At 46.9% G+C, this 26848-nt stretch overlaps 1 protein-coding gene across 2 annotated transcripts in view; it reads left to right on the top strand.

Moving 5' to 3' along the window:
• The first annotated feature begins 3484 nt into the window (after positions 1-3484).
• Med27 (mediator complex subunit 27) overlaps positions 3485-26848 on the top strand; it is a 181422-nt gene continuing 158058 nt past the window's right edge. Inside the window, exons 1-2 of one of the 2 annotated variants that reach the window (XM_038337205.1) lie at positions 3485-3702; positions 6318-6462. In XM_038337205.1, coding sequence (XP_038193133.1) covers positions 3605-3702; positions 6318-6462 — 243 coding nt within the window. In that variant the 5' untranslated portion in view covers positions 3485-3604. The remainder of the gene's footprint in view (positions 3703-6317; positions 6463-26848) is intronic. The other variant, XM_038337204.1, reaches the window with a different exon arrangement.

Genomic DNA, 26848 nt, shown 5'->3' on the forward strand with positions numbered 1-26848 from the left:
ATGTTAATATTATCAGTACATTATTATTGTTGTGTGTTTGTAAGTGTGTGTGAAGGTCGGAGGACAACCTGTTGGAATTGGTTCTCCTTTTCTACCATGTGTGGCCTGGAGATTGAATTCAGGCTGTCTTTACCTGATGAACCACCTTTTATATTACTAAGTTTAAAAAAATATTCTGAGATATTTTCTTTAAAGCTTTAAGTTTTTATTTATTTATTTCCAAAAAAATTTAGTGTGTATTTTGCCTGCATGTGTATGTGCGCATCACGGTAGTGTGTTGGGTCCCCAAGGAGATCAGAACTCCAGGAACTGAGGTTACAGGTGGCAGTGAGTCACTGAATGGGTGCTAGGAACCAAACCCAGGTCCTTTGCAATAGCAACAATTGCCCTTAACACTGAGTCATCTCTTCAGTCCCTGAGATATTTTCTTATTTTACAAGTCTGGTTCTGTGACATTCAGTCCGTTTGCAGTGCTGTATAACCATTTACACAGCTATATACGCGTTCCCATCCTCCGCCCACAGAGACGTCTCCAAGTCCATTTTCTTCAGTGTTCCTGAGATAGCAGGCCAAAGCCTTCCTCCATGCCACATTCCTGTAACTATTATTCGGTTCCTGGGACTGGAGACAGAATCCAGAGCCTCACGTATACTGGACAAGTGCTCTACCTCTAAGTTACATCCACAGCTGTTACTGGTTCTGTTGTTGCTCCTGGAAATCTCAGAAGGACTCCTCCCCCTAGGTCAGCGTTATGAAGTCCTTCCTATTCATCTTTATTTCAAACTGTGTGTGCTTACTCCTCTCGGACAGAATCTGTCCACAGTAGATAGGGCAGAAAAATGAGGAAGATGTCTTAAACTTCTGTGCCATATTTGGATAATATTTTGTTTACATCCCGAATTTTCTCTTCTTCCTACAGTGTCTATGCTACGTGGCTGTGTCTTTTCTTTAGGCATGTGGACGTCACTGGAAACCAGCCATGGAAAGCCGCAATTCTACTTTTCTTTCTTTTTTATTTTTCTTTTTGTTGTTTTTTTAATTTTTTTTTGAGACAGAGTTTCTCTGTAGCTTTGGAGCCAGTCCTGGAACTCATTCCGTAGACCAGGCTGGCCTCAAATTCACAGAGATCCACCTGCCTCTGCCTTCTGAGCAATTTCATTTTTTTCTCTATGTGATTTTTGATTATGCCAATACTTCATGAAAACAGAATCTTATGATATTTATCTTCTTGTGACACTTTTGATTCATGTAGCTTATTGTTTCGGTTTCATCTATAAAATTATCACTGGAAAAATGTGATATTTTCTGTGTACAGGTATTTTGCTTGCATGTATGTTCATGTGTGCTGTGACCTTGAAGGCCAGAAGAAGACATTGGTTCCCTTGGGACTTGAGTTACAGTGTATCGTGAACTGCCATGCGAGTGCTGGGAATCAAACATACATCCTCTTCAAGAGTGCCAAGTGCTCTTACCCATGGAACCATCTCTCCAGCCCCAAAGCACGTCTCTCTTGGGGACAGTGCTCAGGCTGCAGCCTATGGTGACCTTGAAGTCCTAGCCTTCTGTGGCCTCTCAAGGGCTAGGATTACAGGTGACTCACCAACAGCATGAATGTGTCTACAGACATTGCTCAGATATCTGATTGTTGTGTGTCAGAATTTCTCTCCTTCCTTCAGAAAAAATGTTAAACTTGAGACTCATAAGGAGAAAGACTAAGCCCACGTTTGTCCAACTAGAGCAAGCTGTATTTTGGGGGTGCTCCTGGAACTGGCCAACTTGTGATCTCACCCTAAGTCAAAATTTGAGGGAGCAGCCCCTGTTGGCTTTTTGAGGTCTTTTTTTTTTTTGTAGGAGAGAGAACAAAGGTAAAAGTACTCATCATGTGGATGGGGTCATAAATTTAGTGTAGGTTGAAAAATGTGTTGATATCAGTTCTAAGAAACAGGAACTTATTCTTCATTACAAATAGAAACCTTAACTTGCAAGGACTTAACATGGAACAAACAGGAAATTCTTTATATCTTTCTTTTCTTTCTTTCTTTCTTTCTTTCTTTCTTTCTTTTTTCTTCTTTCTTTCCTTTCTTTCCTTCCTTCCTCTTCCTTCCCTTCCTTTCCTTCCTTCCTTCTTCTTTTTCTATCTTCCTCTTTCTTTTCATTCTTTTACTCTTTATTTCCTCTCTCTTTTCTTTCCTTCTTTCCTTTTTTTTTTTTTTTGAGACAGGATTTCTCTGTGTAGACCAGGCTGGCCTTGCAACTCACAGAGATCTGCCTGCCTCTGCCTCCCAAGTGCTGGGATTAAAGGTGTGTACTACCACTGCTCAGCTAGGAACTTATTCTTAATTGTTTTAACTGCAAACTCCTTAACCTATCAGGGACATGTTTCCTGTTTTGGTTTTACAGTATTTATACTTTCTATCATTCATAATCACATTTTGCTTATCTGCCTATATGTTTGTGCTCCTTCCACACCTGACTATTGTGAATGAGGTTGCTATAAACATGGAAGTACAAATGTCTCATTTAGACCCTGCTTTCAATTTTTTTGGGGTTTATGCTGTTATTATTATTATTATTATTATTTTGAGACAGAGTTTCTGTAGTTTTGGAGCCTGTCCTGGAACTAGCTCTTGTAGACCAGGCTGGCCTCGAATTTACAGAGATCCTCCTGCCTCTGCCTACCAAGTGCTGGGATTAAAGGTGTGCTACCACTGCCCGGCTTTATTACCATTATTACTTTACTTTTTGGACATAGGGTTTCATGTAGCCCAGTTACTTTCTCCTTCCTGTTAAGTTTCTTAGGGAAAAACACTTTGAGACTTGTATAGAATATTTTACTGTTTTTAACATCAATTGATTCATATCTTATTCAGTTATTTCAATGACTATCAAGTGGAAGTTTCCTAATATCATTCCGTCTTTATTTATGTGTTGGCATTTTACTGTAGGTAAGAGAGTTCTTCCCCTTCATTTATGAATATGGACTCATTTTATTCATGTACTCTGGCGATATTTCATTGTTTTGAGAAATTTTTCCCTGCGTGACTTCCCAAGTTAGGGGATATGCAGTGAACTTCTCATTTCTTTGTTTTTGTTTGTTTGATTATTTTCGAGGGAGGATTTCTCTGTAGCTTTGGATCCTGTCCTGGAACTAGCTTTTGTAGACCAGGCTGGCCTCGAACTCACAGAGATCCTCTGCCTCCTGTGCTGGTATTAAAGGCATGCGCCACCACCGCCCGGCTTCTTTACTCCTTTGTCATTCACCATCCAGCAAAAGGCGAGGACAAAATGACGCTCCATAGGGAGTTCACACTTCCTGTCCCACCCTCTCATTTTGTCAGATCAGCGTTATTCTCCAAGGTGTGCACTGGCACTCGCAGGAGAGCCAGCCACGTCTCAAACTACACGTCCCAGAAGCCTCCCAGGACAACGTCATCAGAAAGTGCCGCGCGCCGCTCAGGCTGCAGGTTTCCGAAAGCCGGCTGTGGCGGCTGCAACATGGCGGACGTACTGAGCGTTGGGGTGAACCTGGAGGCGTTTTCACAGGCTATCAATGCCATCCAGGCGCTACGCTCCAGCGTGAGTAGGGTGTTCGACTGCCTTAAGGATGGCATGCGCAACAAGGAGACGCTGGAGGGCCGCGAGAAGGCCTTCATCGCCCACTTCCAGGACAACTTGCATTCTGTCAACCGGGACCTCAAGTAGGTACTGGCTGAAGGAATCCGGGTCGAGGACCCTCCTGGCACCTATCCCGCCGGGATCTCACGTCAGTCTTTCCAGACACGGGCTGCTCTTCTTTGTCCTCTTTCCACTGTCTATTTCTCTTGTCTCCAGGTTCCTACCAGCCTCTCAGGGACTCCTTGTCCTTCGTCCCGTTACCTAGTATTCGTTCTGTTGGCCATTTGGTTCTGGTTGTCTTCTACGGTCCTCGGTCTCCTCTGTGGCCGTCGCATTCTGACGAGGAAACGTGCTCTTTGCAGGAACTTCCACTTCACCGATCTTACCAATTTTCTTACCTGTAGGCCCCTGGGCACCATCACATCTGGCCAGACTACCCGTTAACGCTGTTGCTGGCTCAGTTGAGTACCGGTCGGTCCGACGAGCTCCAATTCCCGTCCTCACCGCCGGAATTCATCGGTTCCTCCTCACCACACTCTCGAACACTACCCCCGTTACCTTTTTGCCTCTTTCCATTTCTCCTCAGCACTTCACCTTTATTCCTTTTGTTCTGCTCCTTAACGGAGACCTAATCTCACATCAACTAGGCAAATTCCTCGTGCCTATCCTCTTTTTAAGGAGGGAGTATTTATCTAGGTTCACAGTTTCAGAGGACTCAGCCCACTGCAGTGGAAAAAGCATAGGAGCATCTTAGCCCCTAACACTTCTTAATTTGTGGTCCTGGGGATTGATTACATATTTACCTTTGTTCTTATAAGACCCCTTCTTTTACTTCATTAGTGTGTTAAGAATTAGCTGATCCGGGTGGGGGTGGCACACGCCTTTAAACACCCCCGCACACAAGAGGCAGAGGCAGGCAGATCTCTGTGAGTTCGAGGCCAGCCTGGTCTACAGAAACAGTTCCAAGGCAGCCAGGGATACACAGAGAAAATTAACTGAGAGGACATTTCTCAGATACCTGGTCCATAATAGCCCCACCCCCACCCCAGACAGGATTTCTTTGTATATCCTTGGATATCATATCCTCAAACTGGATCATAGACTAGAACTCAAAGAGATCCACCCATCTGCCTCCTGAGTGCTGGGATTAAAGGTGTGTGCAACCACGCCCAGCTTAGTAGGTATTTCTTGTTTGCCTGAATTTGTATTCTTTTCTTGTCTTAGAAGGTTAGAATTTAAAGACTTCGACCTTCTATTTCTGAAATTGGCCTTAACAGGAGCAGCATTTGGTGAGCTAATCACTTAGAGTCTCTGGACAGATTGGGATTCCTTTTTCCTATCCCGTATTTCTCCACAGTGCCTGGTTCTAACCCTGGTTCTTGCACATGACGGGCAAGTTCTTCACTACTCAGCTAAGCCCCAGGACTCCTCACATCCCCCAGGTTGGTCTGGCAGGACGGAGGAGGAAGTGGTAATGAAATAACGGGCACCTTTCCTCCCCCTAACCCATATCCCTCCTTAGTCTGCACATGTACACATTTTTTTTTTTTTTGTTTTTCGAGACAGGGTTTCTCTGCAGCTTTAGAGCCTGTCCTGGAGCTAGCTCTTGTAGACCAGGCTGGTCTCGAACTCACAGAGATCCGCCTGCCTCTGCCTCCCGAGTGCTGGGATTAAAGACGTGCGCCACCACCGCCCGGCTACATGTACACATTTTTGATTGTAGTGTCAGCAGCAGGTAATTCCTGCCCTGCTTGAGGGTGACACCCCACCCCCATCACCATCACACACACTTCCATTTCACTTTTCCCCTCTGGCTTTCTAGTGGCTTTTCACTGTAGAAACATTAGCGATGTTGACAAGGAGATGGTGGCTGAAGAGTCTAGATTGGGTGCATCATGGGAGTGGTTGACAGAGGCTTGTTGGCAGCTGGGCCAGGTCCTCAGAATCCACTCCTGGAGTGTGTGGTTTCCCTGTTAGCTCACTTTCCCAGGCTTCTCCCTAGTTCTTCTGCTAGACTGAAGTGCGTTTGTTTGACACAGCCCCTCAGTGGTGTCTTCCCATTCCCTTTGTTTATTTTAATCTCTTCTTTGTTTTGCTAAAGCTTTGCCATCTGTGAAGCTTCGTGAACAAATCTATCCCAACGTGAAATGATAAATAATCTTGATTTATTCAGGTACTTGCTGCTCTGCCAAATGGAGTGATCAGCACGTGGGTCTGGAAATCCTGAATGAAAGGTAGTTTTATGTCACAGAGCAAGGTCCCAGACCGTCTCCTCCCCTCTCTAGATGGATCTGAGTTGTTAAATCCTAACTTTTGGGAAACTTTTCGTTTCTCTGTCCCCTTAGATTTGTTTTCCCTTTGGAATGGCATGAGATACCTATATTTTGTTTTGTTTTGTTTTGTTTGTCTCACTGTGTAGCCCTGATTGGTCTGGAACTTGCTGTGTAGACCAGGCTGGTCTCATATTATCGTGGATCCACCTGCCTCTGCCTCCCCAGTGCTGGGATTATAGGGCTGGGCCACCATGACTGGTTTCCACTGGTATGTTTGCAATGACAGCTCTCAAGCATTCTCTTGTTAGTCCCTAGTCTTTTTCTAAAGCTCTTAAGAGATGCATGGTGGCATCCAGCCTTGAGCAGTGTGCTCGGCTTTGATGGAGTGAAGTGGACTCGGGTTTATGCAGTGTCTCTTTCTACTTTTAGTGAACTGGAACGTCTGAGCAATCTGGTAGGCAAGCCATCCGAGAACCACCCTCTTCACAACAGCGGCTTGTTAAGCCTGGATCCTGTGCAGGACAAAACTCCACTCTACAGCCAACTTCTGCAAGCCTACAAATGGTCCAACAAGGTAAGGGGGCCGTAGATGGAGCCAATAGAGCGAAACCCAGTGTTTCTCCTAGAAATGCCGAGCTTGAAAGCAAGTTCTCTTTGGCATCTTGGAATCTGCATGAGCTATAGAGTTGGAATTTTAGGGTTTTCTATAAGTGCTATTTCATCCCTTTGAAGCCTTTGGAGTTGATAATGATGCTCCTGTAATTACATTTGGAAAGGGTTCCTAGATCAGAGATACTTAGCCTGGAGATTGGTGTGGAGAGCAGATTATGGAACCCTGGATGGTCCATGGAGTGTGGTGTGCTGTGGTGTGTTGCATACAGTGTGTTGTGTTGGTACAGGAGGTGTGCTGTGGTGTGTGCCTGAGGAAGGTGCATCTGTACTAGCTTTCCTCAGTTTACCAGGAGACCTTGGTTAGAAGTTGGAAGACTGGCGATGGGAGGGCTTAGCTGCCCACATTTGTGCAGCCTTGCATTGTCTTTTCTGTCATGGTGGAAGACTGTCTGGAGAGTGCTGTCGGTTAGAGGATGTTCCACTGTCTCCTACACGCATCTGAACGTGTGCTACAGTGTGACTGTTGTCATGTGGTTGAGTGGGCAGGCCCATGGTGGCTCTCCAGAAAGCCGGAAGAGGAGAACTCAACATTTGTCTAGAATAACAGGAACCACTGGGCTTACAAACCCTAAGCAGTTTGCTGGCCTGTGAGTTTCTTTTGTGTATCTGCTGTGTGTGGTGTGTTTTCCTGCTGACGAGAAACTGGTGCATACTTGAGGGACAAGTTTGGAGACCTGTTGATTGTGAATGGTTATGATCCTCCAGGTCCACCCTTCGCCCTTCCTCTCCTGTTCGCTTCCTGTGTCTGGGAGATAGATGAGCCTTCATAGTCTTTCTGATGTGTGATTTTTTTTTTCCTTAGAATTTCTCTGGTGGGCTTATTTTAGTGTTTTCTTTGGAGTGAGCTGGAGATTCAGGAAGATGATTCTCTCTGGGGACTGAAAGAATTTTGACTCTGAATATATTGATTTGGCTTCTAAGACCTTTCCCCCAAATTCTGTAGTGCCAGGTGTAGAAACCAACCCTGGAGTCGGAGGAAACTTCAGCGCATCAAAAATGATCAGTAAAATAAACGGTCAGGGAACTAACTCTGTTTCGAAACTGAGCTCTTGAAGGTTAAGGTGTGCATGGCTGTGCCACTTAGGTGCTGCTTAGGTCTTGCTGGCTTTTGTTGTTCTGAGACTCAACTAGTGGAGGAAGGATTGTCTAACAGCTGCAGAGTTCTGCATCCTTATGCCCAGAGAGCTCCCAGTGACTGCCAGGCCCTGTGTGGTAGGTACCTTGGAGAGGGTTAGTTGGATCAGTGGGTGGGAGTCTCAGCTTGGCTCACTGGGGTAGTTTTCTTTGGTGTTGGAGAGGGCCATTTCCTAAAAGAAGAGTGTGCTAGCTGTTCTCATTACTGTAAGGAAGTACCTGAGGTGGAGTAACTTTATAGAGGAGAGACGGTTATTTAGGCCTTGGTGTTAGAGATGCCAGGTCAGGTGCTGCCTTGGCTTGATTCTGAAGAAGATTTCATGACAGAGAGCATCATAGCAGTAGGTGAACATGTAGGAGGGACAGAGCTCATTCATTGCCAGACAGGAGGTCAGAGAGGCTGCTGTCCCCAGTTGGCCTAAGGATAAGAACCTCTTAATAGGTTTTACTTCTTGGTTTTTCCATGCAGGGTCTCTTTGTAAGTTTGGAGCCTGTTCTGGAACTAGCTCTTGTAGACCAGACTGACTTTGAACTCACAGAGATCCGTCAGCCTCTGAGTGCTGGGATTAAAGGTGTGTGCCACCACTGCCCAGCAGGTTCCACCTCGTAACAGATCATCACTATGCTGAGGACAAACCCTTTCACCTGTGAAGCCTGGTGGGGAGGTGACAACCCTCACTTAAACATCCCACCCAGAGCAGAAGGCACCAGGCAGAAAGAGTGGCAGTTGCTGGGGCCAGAGCCCCTTGCTTTCTAGTCTGCCCTGTGGAAGCTTTCTGGTTTTCCTGGGGGATGTGCCTGGTGAGTGGATGGAAGCCGGTCAGCAGATGCGTGTCTGGACTCTACTTCTAGAAAATCCAATGTTTGGATGAGGAAGTCCTATTGCTGTGTTACATGGGCGGAGAGCCTGAGCCATGAGAGCTTTTTGGTGCGATCCTTTGGGCTGGGTGACAGAGATGCCTAGTCTTTCATTGAAGTGATGGCAACTTATGTCTGAACAATTTCATAACTTAAGGAATCAGATTGGCTGTGAAAACAAGTCCTGGCCCTTGCCTTTGTCCTAAGGAGGGGAAAAATTTTATTAAGGAAATAAATATGTGTGTTTGGAATCCTTGCCTCAAGATGCTACAGGTTAAAATCTTATGGAAGCTTGTCATAGACTAAATCCTATAGTCGCTATTGGAGAGCTTTGGAGGTTTTAAGCATGGCCCTGATGTGTGGTGATGTGGTGATGGGCTTATAAAGCCTCAGTGTCCTCACTAGTCCCTGTGTCACCAGCAGAAGAATTCAACTTTCCTGTGTTACAGCCAAGCAAATTGAAGCCCCGGGAACCGGCCTTGTCATAGCTCCCAGCTGGACTACAGTTTGAGTTTGATTGTTGTTTGTTTGTGTCTTTTCCCCAGAAACTTGATGGTTAAGTTTTCAACTTAGAAAACATTTCTCCCCTTTGGCCACATCTTAGAAATTCATGTGATATTTTATTCATACTTTTTTTTTGTTGTTTTTTGAGACAGGGTTTCTCTGTGGCTTTGGAGCCTGTCCTGGAATTAGCTCTTGTAGACCAGGCTGGCCTCAAACTCACAGAGATCCGTCTGCCTCTGCCTCCCGAGTGCTGGGATTAAAGGCGTGCGCCACCACCACCCGGCTCATACTTTTTTTTTTTTTTAAATCCATTTAGTGTGCGTGCATTTTCATGGTTTATCAAAAGGCAGGGAATACATAGTATGTGGGTCTTCAAACTTTCTTCCAGGGCAGACATTACTAATCAACTGTTGCATTTTTTGCTGCTCAAGCTGTTTGTGGATTGGCTCTGAACTGTACGAATGCTCTGTGGCTAGGCTGCAGGAGACTTGACGTCTAATCTGGCTTTTACTTATTTCTTCCACACCTTACTTAGGGAAAGATTTAGGATTATGAGAGCCATAAAACCAGAAAGAGATGAAGAAAGCCAGGGTGAGGGTACCTTATGTATAGTTTTCCAAGAAACTAAAGAAATAGCCTTAGGAAAGAAACCAGTATTCTCATTTTCAGCTGTTGACATGCAAGAGGCCAATCATTAATTATGTGTTTTTCTTGCTTCTGTAAATGAGAAGAGATTTTAATTGCTAAAGCATTCTCCATTCATCATTTTATTCAAGGAATTTAAAGCAGTATGTGCAGTAATGTGTGAAGGGAGTTGGGTATCTTGCCCATGTCAGCTTTCTGTGCTGTGCTGAGAATGGAAGGGCACGGGAAAAGGCTTGGACACCACCCATTACGTGGTGGGCTTCCTGTGCTGGTGGCCATAGAAAGGTCTCATGCATGTCAATCACTACTCATTTTCTTTGGAGGATTTTTCCTAATTTTTGTAAAGTCAGTTGGAATATTAATTACATGGTAGTTGGCATAATTGTTAGAATAACACATTCAAAGATTAATCTAATTTACGGAAATGGTGTCAAATCGCTGTGAGCAGCACTTTCCCCATGCTGATTCGAGGAAAGAGTTGAGCTTCTGACTCTGATGCACCTATAGGTAATTGTTCAGCAGAAGGGGTGACAAGCTCTCTCCACTTGGGCAGAAAATAATTGGCATCAGCACTGCCCCTGCTGTAGTCAGTGTAGACTTTGTCACTTGTCATGCTCAGACATGAGAGACTGAACTTGTCCTGAAGGTCCCTTTCTGGGATTCCAGCTTCCTGTCACCAGCCTTTTAATTTCAGGCATTGATGATTTTCACTTGTTTGTGGCAGAGGCTGCTTTGTGTAAAACCCTCTGTGGTCCCAGTGGGAGTTTGATCCCAGCAGCTCCTGTGCCTGAAGTTAGAAGGTCCACAGATGCTTAAGTCCCTCACATAAAATGATGCCGTATTTGCATTTAACTATATACATTGCCTTTTCTTTCTTTCTGTGCTTTTGAAGATGGGTTCTTGCTGTGTTGCTGAGGCGTCTGCCAAGTGATCCTTCTCCCTCAGCCTCCTGAGTAGCTGGGATGTAAGCATGCGCCACCATGCCCACCTTGTCCCCTGTGCGTCACATGGTCACTGGGTGACATGATACCCAGTACCATGTGGTTGCTGTGTGGATGGCTTGCCCTGACAGTAGTGACAAGGAATAGTCTGTAGACATTAAGTATAAAAGCAGTATTTTCCACTAAGAGTTGGTTGAGTCTGCAGATTCACCAACAAGAGCTAGGGGATGGCTCACAGCATCCGCATAGAAGAACCCACCATGATTTTGCTTTTCCTCGGTGATACTGGGAGTAGCAAAGACTCCAACTATTTGAGTTGGGAAAGACCAACAGAGCAAGATGCTGTTGCTGCCTCCCTCTCTCTTCCCCTCTTCATCCTACTTTTCTAACATCTTTAATGTTTGTTTGTTTATTTTTGGTTTTCTTGGTGAAATAATCCAGGCTGTCCTGGAACTCACTTTGACCACTAATCTGGCCTTGAACTCAGAGATCTCTGCCTTCCCAATGCTGGATTTAAAGATGTTTTACTGCCATATCTGATTTAATGTTCTATTTATTTGTTTGTTCGCTTTTTGTTTTTTTGAGACAGGATTTCTCTGTGTATCCTTGGCTGTAGAACTCACTCTATAGACCAGGCTGGCCTCAAACTCAGAGATCTGCCTACCTCTGCCTCCCAAGAGTTTGGATTAAAGGTGTGCGCCACCACCGCTTGGCCTAATGTTTTATTTTTAAAAGAAGGGTTTTAGGCTTGATGCAGTGGTGCACACCTTTAATCCCAGCATTTGAGAGGCTGATGCAGCTTAGGTCAGGAAAGGCTTTATTTTGCTTAGCTCTCTACTCACCTGTCTCTGAGGAGAGTTGAGGCAGGAACTTGAAGGCAGACCTGCTTACTATTCCACGCAGCAATTTCTCTGACCAAGGAACTCACCTCATAGCCAACAAAGTACAGCAGGAACCATGGAGGATGTTGCTTCCTGGCTGATTCCCATCCTAGCTTGTACTCAGCTAGCTTCCTTATATAATTCAGGATCACCTAGCTAGGGCTTATGCTACCCACAGTAGATGGGGCCTTCTTATGTGGGGGTCCCTGCAAGCATCAATGCTAGCAGGGAAATGAACCATGAGAGGCAAGAAGGGAAACTTGGCTCAGCCTGGCTTAGTTGGTACTAGTTCAAACTTCTAGAGAGTCTAACATGGTACAATTTTGGAAAAAAGGCTTCCTGGTATAATATAATCCCTTATGCACAAGGAGGCACAAGTACATTGAAACTCAAAGTACATGTGACTATGAAGATGGGTTCTATAGTTTAAGGGCCTAGGGTCTGTGTGGTCTCTGTAGCACAGAGGTCAGCAGGCTATAAAGGACCTGTGACAGCTCCCCTAAGGATGAGTTCTGTTGACTGATAAAGCTAAAAATAAAGGTCTAAGGAGGGAGGATCTGGCATAAACATTCTAAGACTTTATGTCTGGTCCGCTGCTACAGATAGCAAAGGTCATTTGGTCATTAACAATATCCACTTCTAACCTTCTGTGTGGAAAATGGGTATTCATTTTTTCCTTTGGGGAAGACAACCCTATGTGATTAACATTCCTGGTTTCCATAGCTATCTGTGGGTCCTGGTTTCCATAGCTATCTGTGGGTCCTGGTTTCCCATAGCTATCTGTGGGTCCTGGTTTCCATAGCTATCTGTGGGTCCTGGTTTCCCATAGCTATCTGTGGGTGCAAGGACCTTTGTGCTCTCAACACTCCTACATCAGTTAACATTCAAGACTGTTCCCTACAGACCTTCCCATAGACCAGTCTGATCTTGGCCAGTCCTAAGTTGAGACTCCCCTTTCAGATGACTCTAAGCTATGGAAATTGTTACATAACTAGGACACTGGTACAAACAGGTCCTTGTGCTTGCCTGACACTTTACTGACTGAGCCATTTTCCTATCACTACCTATCAATAATTTCTGTTCTAGTGTCTTCCTTGCCAATAGACCTGGCCCAGACTATTTTCTGTGCATATCTGACATGTTTAAGGGCACAAGTTCACACAGGTGATGATGGGATAACAGTTACCTAAATATTTGTTATTATGGTACCTGGTACTGTTCTGGGAAAGGTGTTAGGTGCCAATATTACAGGTGCTTTCTCCCAAACCTGGCCTCATGGCACCTACTGTCACACGCCCACCTGCTGGCAGAGTGGAACAACTGGTATTGACTGACTAGTTAGCCTTGGACCTGCACCTCCCCGTAGGAGGGGTTTCGTCGGAGACATCACAGACTGCATAGCAACACCACTGAACAGGAAACCGACATCCAAGCACCCTGCTGGCCCTCCACATGTCATGAGGCTTGGACCTGTGCAGGCCTGGATGCAGGTTCTAGAGTCAGGCTGCCTGAATTCTGATCCAGCTCTGTGCTTACCCAGTGCCTTGGCTAAGTGGTAAACTTCCTGAGTGGGAGTGTCCTGACTGAAATGAGGCTAGAACTAGGGTTTGTATCGTAGCGTTGGTGAAGTAGAGATAATGTCTTTAAAATGCATTGACTGTTGATGCTGGCATGTAGCTCAGTAGTAGATCGTCCAGCTGTTTTAGCATATAAGAGGTCCTAGCTTTCATCTTCAGATGGCAAAATAAAAACCAAAACTGTCCTTAGCTAACTCCCACATAGTAAGTGTTGAATGAATGGTGACCGTGCACAGCACATGGTCGTGTGCATATGCCCGTGCATCTGGGGTGTACAGTTGTGCGGCTGTGGCTCAGGGCCTGAGCACCTTAGTTCACAGTCCTTTACCTCAGTGTGAGACTAACCTTCCTGGTTTTCTTCTTAGCTTTCTAAGTTGGGCATGCTTCAGAGAGATGATTAGGAGGTCTGAGTGATAAGGTAGGGCTGATGGTACCGAATTCACAAGCAGCAATGAGGAGAGACTCCCAGGATGCTCTGGCCTCCCTGTCCCTGTCATAGTTACCAGATCTCCCACCATTATGTTTATATTGTCTCTGGAAGGTCTTCAAAGTACCTAAGCAAGAGTAGCAACCCATCACATTACATCATGAGTGTAAGTTAGTATGAGGGTCAAGTCTTTCCTTCTAAAACCTGGGGTGTGGAGTGAGGCATTGGGAGTTTGGTGAAGGGTTGTTAATTGTGAGGCATACTGGTATGGAGAGCTTCCTTAGAAGAAGCCACAGAGAGGGATGAGAAGGCCACAGAGGAGATAGAAAGAACCCAGTCGAGCAGACCCCAAACCATGAGGACTCACCTGGAGGTTCAGGAAGACCTCTTGTCATGGAGTTTAGAATTGTGATTGCTCCCATGGTCCTCTGCTTCAGGGGATGCTGTGTGCCTGCCTACTGCTTTAGGAACAGATTGAACACAAAGAACAATTTTGTCTGTGTCTTTTTTTTCTCTTCAAGATAGGGTTTCCATGTAGCTTTGGAGCCTGTCCTGGAACTAGCTCTTGTAGACCAGGCTGGCCTCGAACTCACAGAGATCTGTCTGCCTCTGCCTCCTGAGTGCTGGGATTAAAGGCGTGAGCCACCATCGCCCACAAAGAACAATTTTGAAAGAAGCATTTGGATTATTCCCAGTTAGTCACTGGCATTATGATCAGGTGAGTTTTGTGCCCTTCTGGGCAGCTACTGGTTCAGAGTTGTCACCAGAGTAAGGTAACCCATTGTGGTGACTAGATGGTAAGCAGTTACATGGCTCCTGTGCCATCTGATGCCGGTGGGCTTCCATGGGCTGACTGAGGGGTTGGGCTGGATGTGCTTGGAAGGCCCTTTTTGCTCTGACCCTGAAAGGCCCAGTAGCAGTATTGATGCATGTGTAGGGCGGAACGCTTCCTGGGGCTGGAGAGGACCTCTCTCCGCTCTTCTCTTCTGAAGCATGGGGAGCTGCCGTCCATGCTCCAAGCAAGTGGCAGAGCAAGGCAGCCTTGAGGGCTCAGTGGAAAATTACCTTGCAAAGCTTCTCCAGAGCCTCGGCTCTTGCAGTGCGCCCGTATAAATGCTAATGAGAGTCAGGTGATGCCCCATAACGGAAATGGTTTCTAGCACAAGGCTTCAGGCCAGTCCACATCTCAATGTTCTTATTAGTTGTGGTTTGTGAAAATGGTCACCTTATTGTTTCTGTGACCCAGAGCTGGCCTATCTGTGGGCAGCTGCAGCTCTGTAACAGACCTGTGGCTTTCTTTTCTTTACTCCCGCTCCGCACCTTTGTTTCTGCAGTGCTAGGGATGGAACCCCGGGGCCTTATGCACACTCTGCAAGCACTCTGCCTCGAGCTGTACCCCAGCTCTGCTAGCCTTTGCAGGACTGAAAGGGTGTGCGGTTTATATATAGTCCAGACTTTTGTAGATTTTTCCTTCCTGCACTGTCCATGCCGTTTCTCCTCAGCCTCCGTGCAGTGGGTGGGAGGGGAGCATGTCATTGTGTAGACAGGGGATTGGGGTTGTCTCTTGTTCCCCTGTCTCTTCCTGGTGGGTAGGCTGGAGCAGAGCCGTAAGATAGTGCTTCTTCTCATTGTTCCGCTCTTTCTGGGCCATCTCATTAGCTCCACAGTTCACGCTTCACCCAACCATCGCGCCCACCTCCTCCAGCCTAGACTCCCCCGAGATCGTTCCTGTCTATCACAGTGCCCACAAGAAAGACACTTGTCCTTTGCCACTCATGGGACTCACAGACATGCAGTCCAGATGGAAAGTCTTGCTCCTCATGGTGGGACCTAGCGTTATGGACAGGCCCTGCATTACCTGTGAGTGCTGGAGCTTTTACAACCACCAACAGCTCTTGTGGTCTTCTTGTACCATCCTGTCCACCCTCTCCTCAGGCTGCTGCTAAGGGCCGTTCTCAGCTGCTGTCTCTGGCATCTCCTCTCTAGTGAACTTGTGTGCTCCAGATTTCACGGCACGGTATCTGCCACTCTCCAGTGATCCCTTGGGAATGATTCCAGCCCCATTGTTGGTATGAAAGCATTCTAGCAACATTGTGCACAAAGCTGAGTGTTACCCAGCCTCAATTTTTGAGAAATGGTCCTGGCAGTCCTGCCTGTGAGAGTCGCTGTGATGGCGACGCGAGTGTGGTGGCACGGGTGAGTCTGCTTCCATCTCTGGTCTCCAGGTGACTCACATTACTTCCCGATTGCCCCCCCCCAGTCCTTTCCATCTCCTCTTCCTGCAGAAACAAAAGAAAATTTCAACATACACAGAAATAAGAATTACGTAACTCTGTCATAGCTGCAGCTGACAACTTGACATACCCGGAAGGGAAGAGGGAACTTTAATTGAAGAATTGCCTCCATCAGATTGGCCTGTGGGCATGTCTATGGTACATTTTTTTTTTGCGGGAGGACTAATAATTGATGTAAGAGGCCCTATCCTACTGTGGGCAGTGTCATTTCTAGGCAGGTGGGCCTGGTCTATATAAGAAAGATAGTTGAAGCTGGGCATGGTGGCTTATGCCTTTAATCCCAGCACTTGGAAGGCAGAGACAGATGGAGCTCTGAGTTCTAGGTCACCTTGGTCTGCAAAGTGAGTTCCACGACAGCCATGGCTGCATGGAGTACTGTCTTTTTAAAAACAAACAACAACAGCAACAACAAAGAAAGGCAATTGAGCAGGTCAGAGGAAGCATGCCATGAAGCAGCCTTTCTCTGTGGTTTCTGCTTCTGGTTCATGCTTTGAGTTCCTGTCCCAGCTTCCCTAGATGAGGGACTTAACCCCAGTTGCTTTTACTCGGTGTTTTTAGCACAGCAAACGAGGACATTTGGTGACCGAGCTTGATAATTCAGAACACTTTACAGTCTTGCTTCATTCACCCTGCCCTGAACACTTTCCTTTTTGGTGAAGGGGTAGGGCTGGTCAGGTCACACTGTGTGGCCTGGGCTGGCCACAGCTTCATAATTCTCCTGTCTTTGTCTTCTGGGTGTTAGAATTACTAGCATGCACTCGCCCCCTCCCAGCAGGACCGGAGTGCTTTAAAGCAAGATCTAGACACTGTGTCATTTAGTGTGTGCATTCTTCAGTGTTCTGCTCTGGCTTTCCACTCACCGATGCTCTTTTGCTGATTTGATCTTATAGAACAAATTGCAGTTTCCCAAGGGCCTCTGTGCATGCTCTTCCATTTCCCGTCTCGTTTCTTTGTGGAAAAGTCTTGGTCACTTAGGGCTCGTCTTTCTGTTCCTTGTTCTCTGAAAGTCTGCGGTGTGTCCAGCTAGGTGTCCCATTGTCGCATTTACCTCACTCTGCCTGCTTAACCGCCTGTCTGCCTCAAGCCTGCTCCTACTTCGGGCAGTTACTGAAGCCTGTAGGGTCTTAGTGTACTGGACACAAGACTGATCTCCAGAGTGGTTCTGATCTTTCTGGTCTTTTGTGTTGATTTTCAGTGCCTCATGAGAACTGTATATGGCATCTCCAACTCAGGGCAGGGCATACAATGGGATTTCAAAGAAGTTATTGCTGTTGACTTGCTCTCTGTCCTCCTCTCTCCCCTTTAGATTTTGTCTTTCCTTCATGTTGGCCTTCTGCAGATTTCCTCGTGCTCATTAGAGGACCGTGGGAGGAGGTGTGGTTGTGGAAACAAGCGCCTTCTCTCCACCTCTCACGGTCATCCCTGCTCCCGGGGCTCCTCGGGGCTGAGGTCAGGATTCTGCCAGATTGGGGAGATGAAGTGTGCATCTATTTTGCTTCTTGCCTGCTGCACTGTCCTTTGGCTCTGGGACTTGCTCTCGGCTGTTCTCCCAGTGTGGGCGTTCCCTCGCTGCAGTCCCTCAGTTGTTTGGGAGATGCAGCTCACTGCAGTTCCTTGGGCTGGGAAGGCTTGTTGCTGGGGTCAGTTCCTGCTGGCCAGGGCTGGCCTGGGCCTCTTCTTGCTGACTTAACAGTGACTGGAACTCCCCATCTCTTGGCTCAACTAGCAGGTTCTGCTGTCTCCCACACCCTCAGACGTGGTTGTGTAGCTACAGTTGTTCCAGCCCTGTGAGCTGGAGGTGCTTTCTCAAATGGCTAGTGTTATTTGTTGCCCTCTGAGGAAGCTGAAGCCATGGCTGTGCTCTGCTGCCTACCAGCCCCTGCCTGGGATGCCTGGTGGATTCGTGTGTATAACCCTCCTCTGCCCTATAAAGGCAAGCAGAGATAGTCTCGTCTGTCACTGTCCTTTGACCTTTATGTGGCTGCACTGATCACACTGTATTAAGGGTTGTCTAGTCGTGCCCCCTTTTCTCCAGGATTGGATCTGTGGGTCCCTTTGGATACCTAGTATCTGGTAGACACTGGGTGACTGAGTCTCACCCTGCTGTATTTTCAAGAAAACTCAAGGGCTATGCCTCTTCAGCTGAGCATGAGACCCCCAAGGGCTCAGCAATCAGCTAGGCCACCATACCTCTTCCCAGTTAGGATGGTGGTAGCAATGGTCCAGACACATGACAAAGTAGAGAGACTCATCAGTGACGGTTGTGATCCTTTGACAGCCAGGCCAAGACCCAGCCCAGGCGTGGGTGTGGTCAGACAGTTCCTTGGCTGTCATGGGCAGAACAGCCCTAGCTAGGCCCCTCATTAGAGAGGCAGCTGCTGATACATTAAGTTGGGGGTCTTCGCAAGCAGCTGACTTTTGTTCTGGGACTCTTCATGAAGGAGAATGGGATTGCCCAATACCTCTAGCTAACCTCCTGACATGAGAGGGAGCGCCAGTGAATGACTGCCAGGGAAGTGCCAAAGCCTCTTGTCTTCCTTTTCAACAAGAATCACAGTATTCTGAGCTGACGAGCTGCCAGTTGCTCTTCTCCCATCCACGCCCACCTGTGTGTTCTAGGTTAGAGAGTGACATTGCGTCATTTGCTGTTTCCAGTCAGTAGGCTTCTCAGACATTGGTCATCTGTCAGTGTTGCCACCCCCGCCACCTGGAGTTTTCTGAGCTCAACTCCCCAGTGCCTGTGTATTGTTAGAATCAGTGTGGTGAGAATGTGCAGGCTTGCTGTGCTCAAACAGCTGTGTGAGAAAGAGCCCGCTCTTGTAAGGTACTGAGTCATAATTGGTTCCTAACTGAGGGCAGAACACTCTTTGCTAGGACGTACCCGACCTGCCTGTTGCAGATGAATTGGGCACTACTGTTGAGGCACCTGCTGTGTGGTCATTGCTCTGGGCATGGTGAATGAGGGCGATACATATCCCCACCTGGGGCTGAGCACTCTTAACGAAGAAGAGTGCAATGCCCCAAACCCCTGGTTTTAATTATGACTCTGGCCTCGCTGCCAGTCTCGCTCCACATCTTTTCTTTAGCCAGGAGCTTTAAATGGCTCAGCATACTGTTCCCGATTGTCATGGAGAGACGTAACTCACAGGGATAGCTGAGCGCTGTGGGACACAAAGGCACATTTGTCTTGCCGTCTGGGTATCTTATATTATCTTGTTCGTATAGTTGGCTGCATTTTAATTCTGCCCCTGAATGATAGAGATGCAGCTCTCTAGTGCTGTCTTATATACTGACTTATTGGTCTCTGGTATATGACTAGTTAGCTCTTAGCCTGTGCCAGCCCAAAGCTGTGCTTGTTTTAAGGGGTTCTCATTGATTTCAAGCGAGTACTAAATGTAGTCTTCTGTGTCCAGAGGGAGTAAGTCCCATGATCAACTATAGAACACTGTTATAGTTGCTTTTCTCACTGTGACGAAATACTTAACAAAGCCAACTCAAGGGTGAGTTTAATTGCCCCACAGAGTTGGGCTGTGTAGTCCACTGTGGTGGAGAAGGCTGCAGCAGTGGCGAGGCAGCTGCTCAGTTGTACCTACAGTCAGCAAGCAGGGAGAGAGGAGTGCGATGCTCAGTGCATCTCCATTCTGTTCAGTCAGGACCCCAGCCTGCAGGGACGGTGCCACCCACATCCAGAGTGTCCCCACAGACACGAGGTGAGTCACACCTGGTCAGGTTGACAGATAAACCATCACACATACTAAGTTTCTTGCACAACTAGCTTTAAACCTGGCCAAGTTGGTCTAACTTCCCCCAGCTTCATGACATGGGCTGGTGACACCATAGCAAACAGTGCTACATACTTCTCATGTCTGCAGGAGAGACCCTCCAAGAGCCTAGTGGAACTGAGTCGTAGAGAAGTGCTTGCCATGCCTGTGACTGCCTTTCCTGTACTTGGAGGTGGTGCGACCACAGTGTGAAATTCTGGTAGAAGATCTTAGAAACTTCAGCTCTGCGCCACCCCCCTCCCCCACCCCCCGTTAATATAAGAGCTTTTGCCTTTTTACCTAAAGCCTTTACAGCTTTTCTTTGGCATGTCCGGATCACCAGCCTCACTGATCTTGTGCTTTGCTCTGTTATTAAGTACAACAGTCACCCCATAACCAAGACAGCTGCTGAGGTGCTCACGGGCAGGTAGCACATACAGTGCAGACACTGGGTCAAAGAATGGTTTCCATCCTGAGGGGAGTGGCCAAGGTTTTACCGCAGTTATGTTACCGTTAGTTACGTTTCAGTGGCTGTAACGAAACACCATGACCTGTTGTCTGATGACCTCTTGCTTTTTGAGGGGCCCACAACCCAGATCCCAAAGAAACACTACAAAGGCTTATTCTTAGTTTTGAATGCCCGGCCTTAGCTTGTCTTGTTTTTTGCCAGCTTTTCTTAAATTATCCTGACTACCTTCTGCCTCTGGGCTTTTATCTTTCTCTGTTTCTGTATGCCTTTCTGTACTTCTCTCTCCGTGGCTTGCTATGTAGCTGGGTGACTGGCCCCTGATGTCTTACTGTCCTTCTGTTGCTCCTCCTCTTCCTCCTTTCTCCTTCTGTTTATTGCCAGCCCGGCCTATCCTTGCTCCTGCCTTGCTATTGGCCATTCAGCTCTTTATTACGACCATCAGGTGTTTTAGACAGGCAAAGAATCACAGCTTCACAGAGTTAAACAAATGCAGCGTAAACAAAAATCACACACCTGAAAATAAAATTCCCAACTGTGACTTAGGCAACTTCTGAAAAAAAGCATTTAATTGAGCTTATGGTTTTAGAGGGGTAAAGTCAGTGATGGCAGAGTGAAGGCACAGAAGCAGAAATAGCTGAGAGCTCACATCTTGATCTGTACGCAGGAAGCAGAGAGAACACGCTGGGAATGGCGTTAGTCTTTTGAAACCTCAATTCCTGTAACCAGTGACACCACCTTCAACAAGGCTACACCTCCTAGTCCTCCCCAAACAGTTTCACTTACTGGGGACCAAACATTCAAACATGAGATTACGGGGCATTCTCATTCATACCATTACAACCATTTTACTGAGAATAGCATGTAACTTAAATCTTATAACTTATTTATTTCTAGAATTTTCTATGTAATGTTTCCAGACTGTGACTGCTGATTGTGGATAATGAGACTATGGAAAGCTGAGCTGTAGTTGTGGGGATGAGTCTTTTCATCTGAGTCAGTTCACATCTCCTTCAGATGCTGAGTCCTGAAGATTCATTTTGCTCATGTGTACATTGGCCTTCTATCCCCACTTCAACACCCCACCTGGGGTCTCCATTACTGATGGCCAGTCATCCATCCGTGGGAGGTTTGCTTGTCTCACCATTTGTGTGTGGTGGTCTGTGTATGTGTGTACATGCACGCACATTATTGTATGAATACACACGTGCCTCTATGTGGAGGCCAGGGAACAACCTCGGAAGTAGTTTCTCAGGCACTATCCCCTTTTTTTAGTCAGGTTTCCCACAGGTGGGCTGGTAAGCCCCAGGGATCTTCTCCAGTGCTGGGATCACAAGTGCGTGCCTCTGTGCCTGGCTTTTAAAATGTGGGTTCTAGGGATGAAACAGGTTTTCGTGCTGCTAGGCAAGCGCTTTACCGACTGAGCCATCGCCTCTGCCCTGCCTTTCCATTTAAAATCACATTTTATAATTCAGCCTGCTTCCCTGAATTGGATGTATCCATTCAAGCCAGTGTGCCATCCACAGCTTCTGTGATGAGCTGGGGTCACCTGAGCATCCAGAGAAACTATATTCTCACTCTCAAGTGAAGAGGAAGCAAGTAGGCCAGCATCCAAGGATTTTGTGTGAAGAGGGAGAAGTGTGTTTTCCTGTTTAAACTGCTAGGGTAGTTTCACTGTCTTTACGCACACGGTAGGTCTAAAGAGACTTCTTTTCTAGGAGGGAATGCACCTAGCACCCACCGGACAGGCATGTCATAGTTACTCAGTAGGTCTTTCACTGCCCTGAGCTGTCTTCCCTATGCCATATCCTTGAGGTGACCCTCAGGCCCGGGTGTCTGTGTTACTTTTCCGTTACTGTGATGACATGACCAAGGCAGTTTACAGAAGGAAGGATTTATGTGGGGCTTCCAGAGGGTTATGGTCCAGGATGGTGGCTTGAAGTCATGGCAGCAGGCAACTGGAGCAGCAGCTGAGAGCTTGCATCTAGGATTGCAAACAGAGAGGGCTAATTCAGAATGGCTCAAGTCTTTTGAAACTCTAAAGCCTGCCAAATGACATACTTCTATCAAGGCCACATCTAATCATCCTCAAATAGCCTCCACAGGTGACCAAGTATTAAAATGCCTGAGACTATGGGGGACATCTCATTTAAACCACCATAGTGGGATAACAAAATTAAAAACAACAACAAAAGCAACCTAAAGAGCCAGCCATGAGTTGTGGGGACTACCACTCTCTGCCCTTGCTCAGAGTAGCTGGGTTGGCTCTAATCATCTGGGTGCACTCAGACATTGAGACTAATGTGTTTTCCCATCCGCAGACAGAGTAACCACATCATCCTGCTGGCAGTTCACAGGAATCCTTGACCGAAACACTGTACTCAGGGATCTCTGCAGATGAAGCCGGGATGTAGTAATTTCCTAGCTAGGAGTCGTGTGTGCCTTTCCTGTATGGCCTCTCCAAGTCGAGAAGCATCTTTCCCAGTCACTCAGCTGTAGTGGACATTCCTGCTGTCCGAGTACAGTGTCAAAGCCTTGGGGATGTCTCTGGGGAGCAGAAGCTTTTCTGGTAAATCTCCCCTTCCATTTGGTCCTAGAGGAACAGTGACAGCACCTGAAGTTTGGTGGCTGGCAGGGTACTTCTCAGAATCCTCGGATGGCCCAGGAAGCGTTTGCTGCTGTGAGTGAGCCTTCGCCTCTTGCCGGCAATCTGTACCAGCGTGTCTGCCCCATACAGCCCCAGAGTGCCTTCAGAACACGTTTGCTCATACAGTACACAGTGGACTTCATCTCTCTCTCTCTTTTTCATGTGACTCATGGTCCCTGTTTTGTGTGTTTGTTTAGAGTCATACACTGGGAGAGTTCTGACCCCCAAGCTGGGATGATACCCCTCTGTGAGCTCTGCCATCCGCTGTCCCCATGATAGTGTCATTATGCACTGACTCAGCTGAACTCTAGGTGCTGGACCAGGACCGGGCACCATGTCTGCCTGTTCATACTTATATTCCAGCATCCACCAAGGCTCATCAGAAGAAAATAAACTGACAAGAACATCTCGACCTAGGAAAGTGTCTTATCATACCCACCTTCTTGAGAGACAGAGATGGGGAGCAGAAGTGTGCCCCCACTTGTTGGTGGGTTTGGTTCTCTGACATAGCTGCAGGAGACCTGTCTTTGGTTTATTCATTCTTCTCAGGGTGAGGCTTCCTGAAGGATAATGTACATTAAAGTTTTGTTTGTTTTTTTTTTAAAACCAGTTTGAGGATATAAATAGAAGGCAAACTGTCTTGATTATTTTGAGGCAGAAGGAAAGGGGCTGGATAGGATAAAGTGAAAGTTAGAGGAACACCTCATAGCCCTGTGCAGCTGTGAAGCTTGGACCTGGTTATCACCTTTTCAGATTGGGAGGGGTGGTGTTCCAGATGGGACTAAAGCATTGACCCTGGGGCCATGCCACCTGGGATCATGGTCTTCTTCACTGGGCTTGGATGTGACCCCTGTAGACAGTCTACACTCAGGGTTGTTTTGAGCCCAGAGCTTAGGATGAGTAGCTGATGTGCCAGGACCTGTGAGCACATCTTTGTTAGTTTTTTTCAAGACAAGGTTTCTCTGTAGCTTTGGTGCTGTTTTGGAACTAGACCAGGCTGGCCTCGAACTCACAGAGCTTCACCTGCCTCTGCCTCCCAAGTGCTGTGATTAAAGGTGTGCACCACCACCCAGGTCCCTGTGAGCACATCTTACAGTGATTAACATGGTATGTTCTATTTATTAGGCTGTTTGAATCACAACAGTATAACTTAAAACTATGGCTGATCAGGCCAGGGACAGCTTAGTCAGCAAAAGGCTTGCTTTATAGGCTTGAGGACCTGAATCTGACTCCCTGAGAACGCTTGTAGAAAAAGCCAAGTGTGGTGGTGCATACATGGAATCTCAGCGATAGGGAGGCAGAAATAGGAGGTTCCCCAAGGCTTGCTGGTCTACTTGGTGAGTCCCAGGTTAGTGAGAGATCCCATCTCAAAAAACAAAGTGAATGGTACCTGAGAAATGACATCCAAAGTTGTCTTTTGGCTTCCATAGATGTACACACACGCACACACACACACACACACACACACACAGTGTGGCAAATCAACTTAATTTAACAATTAAATTGTTATTGGCCTAAGTATAAACAGAAAAATCTTCCACCCCAAATCTGTAGGTGTAGGCATGGTTCCTATTCCATCATTGAATCCCTTCTGGTTCTAACAGGGCTGGCTAAGGCAGGGGCAACAGGAGTGTCCTGCGGTAAGATGACCTAGCCTTTTTGGCCCTGACTTCCTCTCTCTATTAGAAAACCCATTTCCAAAGTTGAAGCTCATCCTGTGTCCTTCAGGGCTTCACCCAGGCTGCTTTGCACCCACCATTTGCTTTTCTCCTAGATGCACCTTAATGCTGCAGGAATGGTTGTCTGCCAAAAGGGTCTGGTGTTGGTCATTAGCTGATGAAGGTGACCACAGTATCAACAGCTGTCAGGAGAGGTGACACTTCAGGACACTTTTCCCTGCAAACATAGAGGGGATGTTTCAAAATACTGAAAGTGGACTCTTGAGCAACACATGAATGGCAGAGCTGTGACACTTGGGGCTGGGGGTGGGGCCTTGAGTGAAGGTGCCAGAAAGCGTGTCCTGAAGGTTCCATAGAAGCATGGCCACTGCTTTGGGGATGGACCAACACCTCCTGGCAGTGTACAGTGACTTTCCACAGGTGTTCTTCTGGCTGGTATCAGAGAAAGCCTTTTTGTTGTTGTTGTTGGTGGTGGTTTTTGAGACAGGGTTTCTCTGTAGAGCCTGTCCAGGAACTCACTCTGTTGACCAGGCTGGCCTCGAACTCATAGATATCCATCTGCCTCTGCCTCCTGAGTGCTGGTATTAAAAGCGTGTGCCACTACTGCCCAGCCAGAGAAAGCCTTTCTGAGCTCACATGTCCAAGGTGGTTCTGGAGGGACCATCTGTGTTTTGTGGGTGCAGGCTGCAGGCACCTGCCCTTTATTGCAAACCCTTATCTTTTGTTCCCTGACCCAACTTCTTCCAGCTGTGCGAAAGTCCTTGTAATGCCACAAGATCACTTGCAGTCTTGCCTCATGGCAGAGGCCTGACTCCTTGTACCATGTATACATTTAAAGTAATCAAGGCTTGTCAAGAAAAAAAGTGGAAATCAACATTTTAACTGCTTTTGTTAGTGTTTTTACACCTTGGGAACATCTTTTCATATCCTCAGGCCGCCTGGCAAGAAGATGATGTTCATCTCATGACCCTGGGCAGGCTGTGTGGTTTCTCTTGAGTCTCAGTTTCCACATCTTTAAGTAGGGGCATAATGGTTTGTGGTGTTGGGGTCTTGTGGTGATTCCAGGAGCTGACGCTGTAAAGAGTGAGCATGTTAGCTCTTAGCAGTGTGGTGATGAGATGTGTTCCTGAGTGTCCATGCAGAGAGCGTTGCCCTGAGCCACTGTTCTCCTGCAGGAGTGAGGAGGTAGGGTGTGGAAGTCATGTCTTCCAGCAGCACCGAAAAGCAGACAGGGTTCTCAGGCTATGTTGGGCAAGGCATATTAATGGCTGCTTTCCCGAGGATTTATTTCCATTCGTCATGTGCAATGGCTGTGGGTGTGCAGGCTGTAATGGATCTTGTGTTTAAGGCTTCCATTGTCATGGCTCAGCAGAGCCTTCCCTGGGCCCGCCCCTCAGATCAGATTGCCTCCCAGGTTCCGGAGGTACTGCATCTCTTCAGCCCATCACCTGTCAGCTTTGATTTGGTGACTGAGACACAGCTTGGAGCCATTGGCAGATTGGCCTTAGGAGAAGTTAGGCACTGGAGCTTGCCAGCACAATTTGTACTTTGATTAATTTATTTAATCTATCTTGTATCAACCTGCAAGGATAATTATGCACAAATTACTGTTTAAACTGGAAGCTGGTCTCCCCTCCTGAGCCCCATGCTGGTCCACAGCTCTTCACCGAAGTCTTTGCAAGTGTGTTTCTTATTCTTTTACCCTCCCTGAGATAGCAGACTCTCCAAAGTGAATACCCGAGTTTGAGTTAAAAGCTCCTGAGAAAGGCAAAGCCCTGGTTTAGATTCTGATCCTGCATGTCATATCTCATGGGCAGAGAACTGGCCCTTTTATCTTTGCCTGTGAGTTCAATTCTTTTCTCTCAGCAGTATGGTTTTGTGGCTGGCTGCTGCTGCTTCATTCTTTGAGTCAAGTGGGATTTTCAGAATGTGGCTAGAGCAGGTTTCTATGTTCTTTGTGAGCATGGGGAGGGGTTGTGAGGGGGGCACACTCACAAAGTTGGCTCTGTTTTATTGACTATCACTGCTGCCGATTGTAAGGCATGCCAGTCTTTTTTGTGCCTCTGTGAAACTATTGGAGAAAGCAATCCACTGTCAGATAATTCTCAGAGCCCACGACGGCTAGAGACATTTCGATGTCAGGTTTTAGGATAGGTGAATTATGACTTAGTGGCGGTGGGGTTGGCTGTAGTTTCACGGAAGCTATGGAGATGTGGGCGTTTCTGCTATTGTTCTTCAGTGACCTTCACTTGACCTCCCAGATTACAGACGTAAGATGCCAGTGAGCCTTGCTTCTGTGAAGTAGGAGGAGGGAGACCAGGCCCACATTGCCTGAGAAGACAGAGGAGATGGGCAGTTCCTGTTGCCGTTTCCACGCCTGGCTTTGAAATGGATACATTCAGCTTTTTCCCTTGGCTTAATAGAAGGTTTTTCCTTTTATTGTTTCTGTACAAGACTTTAAATTCCTGATATTA

Source organism: Arvicola amphibius, chromosome 7 (assembly GCF_903992535.2).
Source record: "Arvicola amphibius chromosome 7, mArvAmp1.2, whole genome shotgun sequence".
In the NCBI taxonomy this organism is placed as follows: domain Eukaryota; kingdom Metazoa; phylum Chordata; class Mammalia; order Rodentia; family Cricetidae; genus Arvicola; species Arvicola amphibius.